At 32.6% G+C, this 8793-nt stretch overlaps 1 protein-coding gene across 1 annotated transcript; it reads right to left on the bottom strand.

Moving 5' to 3' along the window:
- Positions 1-4634: 4634 nt before the first annotated feature.
- Positions 4635-7624, bottom strand: LOC147381598 (peroxidase N-like). Its single transcript, XM_086430182.1, is given in 5 exon segments — positions 4635-5189; positions 5658-5823; positions 6760-6854; positions 6857-6941; positions 7306-7624. Coding segments are annotated over 5 exon segments (960 nt in total). The 5' UTR covers positions 7510-7624; the 3' UTR covers positions 4635-4779.
- Positions 7625-8793: the final 1169 nt, after the last annotated feature.

Here is an 8793-nt window from a genome sequence, read left to right as displayed (position 1 = left end):
AGATCATTCTATGTGGTTTTAGTGCAATTAAGTTTAGCTTGTGGTATATGGACTATTATATCCCCAAAGGCCTATAAATAGAGGACCATCCCAAGATAAATAATCGAGTTTTCCCTTACGAAATTTCTATCTAATTCTCTCATTAAGACCATCCCAAGTCTCAAAACTCTATCCAAACACCCTCTCAAGAACCTTTGAGAGGCTTAACCTTGAAGATTTAAGAAGAAGAAACAAAGGAAGAAGATAACCAATGTAGGATTTTAGTAGTTGTGTTATTTTCTTTACTTGCACCCCCCCAATCCCACTTCTACCCCTTAACTCTTCTTTTTTTCCTTTTACATGAGTTTTAATGGTCAAATCCCCTATTCCATCAAAGTAAATTGGTAAATCTTTTTGGGAATTGAAATAAATCATGTATAAGTATCCTTAGAAAAAATTATGGAATTCCAAAGTAGTTCCAAATTCATCATTAGAGTAGTATAAGCATTTGACAATGAAATTCAGATACATCAAATCTATGACTTAAAATGGGTCGGATTTTATCTGAAATTCAAATTTAATAGATTTGATTTTTCAAGTATGGGTGAATTAAAAAATGTCCCCGATATGGGTTGATGTCCCTTGACCCGAGTTAAATCCATATCAAATATGGATCCATTCTTATATTTGCCTAGATTCAAATGATATATTACTTTGTATGTTATATTTTTATATTTTTCAATATAACATTCTTCAACTAAAAAGTAACGGGTATAGTGAGTAAAGACTCTATAAAAAAAAGAGTTTTGAGTTTAAGTCCTCTTTTGACCACACATTTTACAAATTTTTCTTGAAATAACTTTGAACGATTCAATATTATCTGACCTGATCGACCAAAATCAATTAATCTAATAGGTCGGATCTCGACACGATTTAGTGAAAGTAAAATGGTTCGGATATGATTTTAGATAGTAGTATATGGATGAAAAATTCGGATACGGATATAAATATAAATATACTCATATCTAGTCCGAACTTGACCCATTTTAAGCCCTAATTAGATCTTTGTAAACCTTGAATTTTGACCAGGACTAAGAAATGAGTTTGAGGATAACTCATTTTTTATAGTTCTCAAATTCACAATGATCACTTTCTCTAGATTCAAAATTTTTCATCATGACAAGCTAGTCCCATTGGCACACGTGAGTATGTGTTGGCACATATTGGAGAGTCGTGCAAAAGATCATCTCAAATTTTTGCCACTAAATATGTGATTGGTCATATAATTTTGACCTTATTAAATGAAGTTCATGATGATCTTTCAATATGTATTTACATTGATTTTTTAACTTGAAAATCATATGAAATTCTATGAGCGTTAATTATCATCATTTGATTTATTAAAACCTTGAGATTTTTATTTACCAATAGTCTAGACGTTTTGGGAATCTAGTTGATCTCATGAGAATATCGTGATGATTTCAATATTAAATTCCATGGGATGGCATCACCATGACTTCCCACATTTTTGATCATTTTAATATTTGGATGAACAAATAAATATGTTGACCGACAAGATTTTGATCAAATGATTTTTGAACGATTTTTTATCGGTCAACATATTTATATATATATATATATAGGGTCAGGTTCAAAGGACAACCATTTCTACACACATATAGACAACGTGTTTTGTCTTATATATATTGAAAATAAATTTAAAATATTCTTTTGTCATCTATTATATATCAAATAGTTGAGATAGTGTGAGAACTCTTGATAATCCAGATGGTCTAGATGATCTAATAGGATACTTGAGTGATGTGGAAGGATCATAGTGTGGTTACATTTGTGAATTGATTTATTTTTCCAGTATACTGTGTATCAGTAATGGAACATAATACAATGACACGATAATGTTTGCGTGATAATATTGGTATATGTACATATCTTCAGATCATGAAGATTTCATTCCAGAATTTATATTTATTAATGCATGTGTGAGTTTTCCCATAAAGAAGAATAAGAGATTAATTTATTCCATTTAGCCTTATAGTCAATTAAAATTGAAACCTACTTGTAAATAAATAAATAATTTAAAAATAAATAAAAACCTCATGCATAACACTTGCATGTCTCTAATAAAACTCTAGTTAATTATTCTATGAAAAATAAATATCATTAATGTATTTATATGAGAATGTTTTAAAAAATAAATGTAATACCATGTCATTTAGTACATGAAATTTATTAGAGACATTTATTCAGTAAAAAAAATAATTTAAATATTGTTAATCATTTTTGCGCATGTATTTATTTTTAAAGTGTCTTATTAAATTTAACAACTTCAAATATTTATTATAAATATAAAACTTCAAGTTTGCATCGCAAGCATGAAGTTGACTCTCTTTTTAATGAAATTATATTTTACATGTGTATACATATAAGGGGTTTTGTCCAAAGTATTTATAAAAAGATAATTTAATTTTCAATCCCAACGTAATATAAATAGGGGATTTTCCTATTGGAAAAACACAAGTCGAGCAACAATAACTCATTTTCTACAATCTCTTATTATTCTTTACATGTTTTAATTGTTAAGTACACTGATAAGTGCCCGGTGCATTAAAATTTGGGATATCGAGGGTAAAGATCCAGGAGTCCAGAATTACGAAAGCGATTGTGATTTTTGAACTATTCTTCATAAGATTTAGATTTGATTTTTAACAGAGATAATTACAAGGTATGATTTATTTTTGTTTTATACAAACCTATATTGTGTAGATTAAGAATCTTTGACTCGATTCACGATGCATGTTGTATCACCTACAGGCAATTCCCAAACCCAAGTAGTATTAAGGTTTAGGACAACAAAACTTTACATATCTACGCTTATAAAATGGAAACATCTCATTTGAAAAGAACGTGATTGACTCAGTTAATCACTTTTGAATTCTCGGGATTCTCTCCTGGTCTCAGTCCAGAGAAGAATAAGACCAAATCCCAGAACCTACTATGATCTACCCTACTTTGCTCCGCACTTAAGTAGAGCAGGTGCTTAGCTCTACTCATGTTGGATTGTGCTAGGTGCAACTTTAGGTACCATTGACTTGAGTTAGACTCCTTTCTACTTAGTTTTCATTCCTTCCTAGATCTAGACACATGCAAGGTTCAAATTAAATTCTAATTTTACCCTATACACTATATAAATTTATTTTGATAGAGATGTTGATATAATCCACATAAATATAGATAGGGTTGCACTTTTGATTTATTTGATAAATTCATCTAGAGTAAATAAAACTATTTATTTTCTTCTAAATTATTCAAACAACAAAATATTAGAGAAAATCAAGTTACCAATCAATCTTGCTAAGAATAAGTGAATAATCTTGTCACCAAAATCAAGATTGAAGATGAAGGATCTTTTAGTGAAAATTTGAAGGTTTTGAGCAAGAGGTTGAATATGTGGTTATTCAAGTCATTATCTATCACTCTCTTGCCCAAGCCTCAGTCAAGGGAGTATGTCAATATTTTGAAAAATTATGGATATATCAAATATTCACCTAAATGAAGGATAAGTCCAAATTACCCTCAAAATAAAGATAATTCCCAAAACATGCGCACCTTTTAGTCTAATTCCCATTCCAGTACATTATTCATGTTAATTCCCAAAACATGAATAACAGGATCACAAGGTTTTTAAATGACGATCACCCTGATAATAATTAAAACATGAGGTATTGAGATCACAAGTATTTATTCTAAAAATGACAATCTCACTGATTACAAAAGTGACGATATCGTTGATACTTATATCATAACTTTTTAAAGTGATAATCAAGCTGAAAAATAATTTCCAAAAATTGCAAAGTATGATTTCAGAATTAAAATGAAGAGTGTCTTGGAAGGGGAATTTCCCCACATTCAGCACATGAAATGGTAATTTACCACTTTTTTATACACACCTTTAATAAAAAACTTTCTCCTACATTTATGTATTTTGTCAAACTGTTGAATTACTCTTTCTTTCTTTTTCTTTATTTTTTGGGTAAATTGCCATTATTGAGGTTTTCAAAAATATCGAAAGTGTTATAGGTATTAACAGAACTATCACGTAATGTTGACAAAATGTTATCAAATTGTCAACATTACGTGATGACTTTGTTAACATTAGAAACATTTCGGATATACCGAAAACTTTTGTAATTATTTGAGAATTTACCCTTGTCTTTTTAGTATTTATGAAAATGGTCGTGCACTCTATTCCATAATTATTATTTTTATTCTATAATTATTATTTTAAGAAAATGGTTATATGACGCGTCCTACCAAGAAGAAATCGACTCTCTTAACATGACAGGTTCGAAATTGTAGATATGTATGCCTCGGGATCACTTTCCCATAAAAATGTGTATCCCAAGGTGTACAGATCTATAGTTCTCAAACTTGTCACGTCAAGAGAATCGATTGAGTGTACCACATGGGGTAGTTAGATTATCACGACTATATGGTAAATTTACCGTTATACCATTGAGTGAAATGCAGGTTCATATAAAACTACATGTCATTGTACCTCAGATAGCCGTTTTGATAAAAATATAGTAGCAAAATCAAAATATAACCATTTTGGTAAATATTAAAAGCATGGCTGATTCTGTAATTTTGGCAAATTAAACACCATTTCCATAAAAAACCCATAACTATTTCTAGTTTACTGTAGGGGTTAAAAATACAAAATCATAGTGTCCAAACTAAAATATCTTCTCATAGCTTTGATCTGGTACATATTTTACCAATTCAGTTAACTACCCTGCAGTTCTTACGTATCTCCCCATCCGATCCTGTTAGAGGACTAATGTTACCCATTTTGATCATCGAGTTCGCAAAGTCCTTGAAGAAAAGATTAGAATCATTGCCGTAGCTCTGAACAAGATTTCTAGTTGTCGAATCATTTGAGAACAAAATCTGATCAGAAAGGAGAAGACCCTTTCCATCAATCAAATTTTTGAAGTAATGGTTATCAAATAAATCCGCTGAGTTACGATCGAGAAATGTGGTTTTATTGCCGTCTCCATTCTGTGGGCAAAGATTCTGTAAATCATTTACGAAATCAGTGTTCATGGTGATGTCGGGAGCGCCCGTTCCGCTGAAGTTGAACAATCTTTGGCTGAAAGTTGCACACCTTGCTAAACCTATAGAATGAGACCCTACACATGCACTCCAAGGACCAACATATAAATTGACCTTTTATGTGAAAAGATATAATGTAATAGAACATATGAACCATGCATATAGTATTTTAAAACTCGTCTGAGTCAACTCAAATTTATTCGTTTTTTAGATGACTCAAACTAAAAATCGATGGAACCAACTCACCGAGACCACTTTACAAATCTTCAAGTCAACTCAGTTGAGTCAGCTCAAAATGCACTTAGTGGGGTTATATATTCGACTTATTTATTATATTATACAGAGGTGAATAAAGAGTTTTTCCCGAGCCAATTTGGACAAGTTGATTTGGAGAGTTGGTTTCATTGAGTTTAGGGAATGAGTCACCTCAAAATTCAATCGAGTCAATTCGACTAGATTGAGTACCAACTATCAAGTAAACTCAACAATTTTTAAAACAATGGTCAATATTTTCTAATTACTCATACGGACACCTCAAAAAATACCTGATAGGGACACAACATCTGTGATATTGAGGCCTACAGCAACAAATTTAGCAGTTATTTGATCGACAGTCTCAAATGGAGAAGGAAGTGCTGAATTGGCTCCTGTCTGGTTGGCTACCTTCCCATCTCTTCTTCCCAAGACTACTTTCCATGTAGGTCCTCCGCTCTGTAAAATGATTGCGCGATTGTTTAGTTACAATTGCTATTATTTACCATTGTAAATATTTGTCATAGAAATATAATCAACTTGTATAAATTAGACCTAGTCCTGTTCAACATGCATATATATGCGCATGAATCATGCATGTATGTTGGAACAGATTGGATGATTGGCCGGGGGTAGTTAGATATGACTTAACGGAAAGAAAAAAATTATTCGGAGAAAAGTCTAACTGGACTTTCATATAATCCCGGATCAATCAATCACACGAACCCACATGTATTAAAGGTATCCCCAATTTACAACACTACCCCTGTGTGATATCCAGGATTCTATGAGATCCCGAATTAACTTTTCTGTGAGCAAAACATCTCTCTCATGCATGGTTTAACTAACAATCAAAGAGCTTATGAGACCTATAGCTCAGTCAGTTTAACACATTGCAAACAACTTTGAGGTTATGGATTCAAGTCCAGCATACCCCAACCCCACCCCCACGAAAACAAAAAAAATTCTAACGAACTCCACAACAGCTCAACAAGGGAGGCTGAGCGGGTCAAGGGAGTAAGATATGACTCAATTAACAATAGTAATCTGATACACTTCGGTCCAACAAGAGTAGGCATCCTCAAAAGTAGGGCCAATTGGGTCAAGGGGAACAAAATATGATTTGGTTAACAATAATAATTTGACATACTTGGCTCAACAAGGCTCTCCAAAAGGGAGGGTTGATCGGGTCAAGGGCAACAAGATACACATACTTCGGCCCAGCAATAGTAGGCTCTCCACAGGGCCGACCGGGTTGAGGGCAACGAGATATGATAATCAGTTAACAATAATAATTTTATGCCCAAGAGTAGGCCCAAAGGTGGAGTCGAAACCTAGACACACGCACGCACACATGCATGCATACATATACTCAAACACAAGTACTTGACTTACTAAGAGAACAACATCTCTAGCTGCAATGGCAAGTATATCAGCACATGATACGACTCCACTGCAAGAACTCTCAACAGAATTCTTGATAGTGTCCACACTTCAAATCCTCTAGCAGAGTTCACGTTCGGAAATGCAAATTTCTCTCCATCACTGCCATCCAGTAGGATTGATGCATCGCAGCCCTGCATACGTAGAAAAATAATAATTATGAAGTAAAATAATAGACATGATGATGAAATAAATAAATTAAAAACACGCCTCATATATATGTATATATGCATGCATGGATCGCCATTACTAGGCTACATAGTTTTATCAAAATTGATCGGTTAACTCAGTCGTGTTTTTTGGGGAAAAAAATGATTTTTCAATATTTCAGAGGAAATGATCTGGTTTTGGAGAAGTCCCTAGATTAATTTCTCAAGTCATAGGTCTCAAGATTTAAAACCATATATAAATAGGTGACATTATTAACCAATCTCTCAAAGTAAAATTCTGAAAAAAAAAAAGTGTTTATGAACCATGGGATATTCTAATTAAACTAACATTTACAAAGCAATCGTGGAAGTGTAGGCGAACTAAAGAAGCAGCCATTCGCATCTCACTCTTGAGAGCTGACTTCACCTCTCTTCGTACGATTTGCAATAAACTCGGGCATGTTGTTCCATAATAATCAGAAGTTAATTGTGATCTAACTGATGTGTTTAACCACAACATCAACAAAACTATAACCATAATTGTTGTCTTCATCCTCACTTTCGACCTTGCAACAAACACAAACACAAACACACAGACGAACTGAAGGAGTCTATGATGGAGAGACTAATCTTTGTTAAGTATGATATGTGATATTCCCACGAAAGATATATTTATAACATGCTTGACTTAGCATTTTTTTTTTTTAAAGTATGTAATTAAACTAACAGCATTTTTATTAATTTTTAAGCTTAGTGGTGTGAGGTATGGCAACCAAGGCGGTTTTGGGTTGTATACAAAGAACCAGCTTAGTGGCTGAAAGATAGTGAACTTGTCGAAATATTAGATCTCTTAATTAATCATACCGCATTAAGCGTAATGTTTGAATTAGTTTAATTGTATATAAAAAATTATCTCAAGGAGTTGGGGTTGTCAATAACGCGCGAATCTTGTTCCTCCATTTGACACAAATCAAAACAAACTCTTCTATTATTGAGAGTGACTTCTCTTAGTATTCGTCGTCTTTATCTACATTCTTTTGGATCTTTCTTTCACTCTTTTAGAACCTTCAACTTGAATATTTCTTTTAATTAGAATTATAATCAACCCTCGTTGAATATGCTCAATGGAGTTATTTCTACATTTTCCTAAATGCATCTGTTTTTAATTTTGTCTTTCCTACTCTTTCTATTCCTCCATCTCAACTTCTCTTAGTTGTGTACCCTTAAGATTATATAATAGAAAATTATATCACCACACCAACTTTTGTTTGCACCACACAAATTAATGGAATTTATAGATTACACACCAAACAACGAGAAAGTTCAAAGGAAAAATGAGAAAAGAGGAAAGAAAAAGGGAGCAGCTTCATAGCCAACTTTCGATTTCTTCGTCTCTCACTCATAATTTGTCCTTTTAGAAATCAAAGAACTTATCTCCCCTAATTAGCAAGCTAAGAAGAAGAGATGAAAAAAAATGGTGTTTTCATTAAGAGAATAAAATGACTACCTGCAACCCAAATATCATATTTAAGATTTCTTTTAATATTGCCGACGTTATAAGATGATTGATTAAGAGAGTTGGTGCTCCATACATTTGATGTAGGCATGCAATTAATTAAAATAACATTAGTGCTTTGACTAAAAAACCCCTTTGTTAATGTTACCACTTCCTTGCACGATTCATCCATTAAGGGCCTTTACATGTTTTTTTACGTTATCTTCTACTTGGCATTTGCAGTGGCAATGACAACAACGTTGGCTGCATGAAATGTTTTCAAACAAATTCATTTAAATAGTGTCAGTTGATGATATTTTATGCCTGAAACGACAAATGAAA

This window comes from Akebia trifoliata, unplaced genomic scaffold, assembly GCF_017979445.1.
Source record: "Akebia trifoliata isolate Shusen 1 unplaced genomic scaffold, ASM1797944v1 Contig00341_ERROPOS679206+, whole genome shotgun sequence".
NCBI lineage: Eukaryota > Viridiplantae > Streptophyta > Magnoliopsida > Ranunculales > Lardizabalaceae > Akebia > Akebia trifoliata.
The sequence above is the reverse complement of the archived record's forward strand: the minus strand, read 5'-3'. Positions and strand labels throughout refer to the sequence as shown.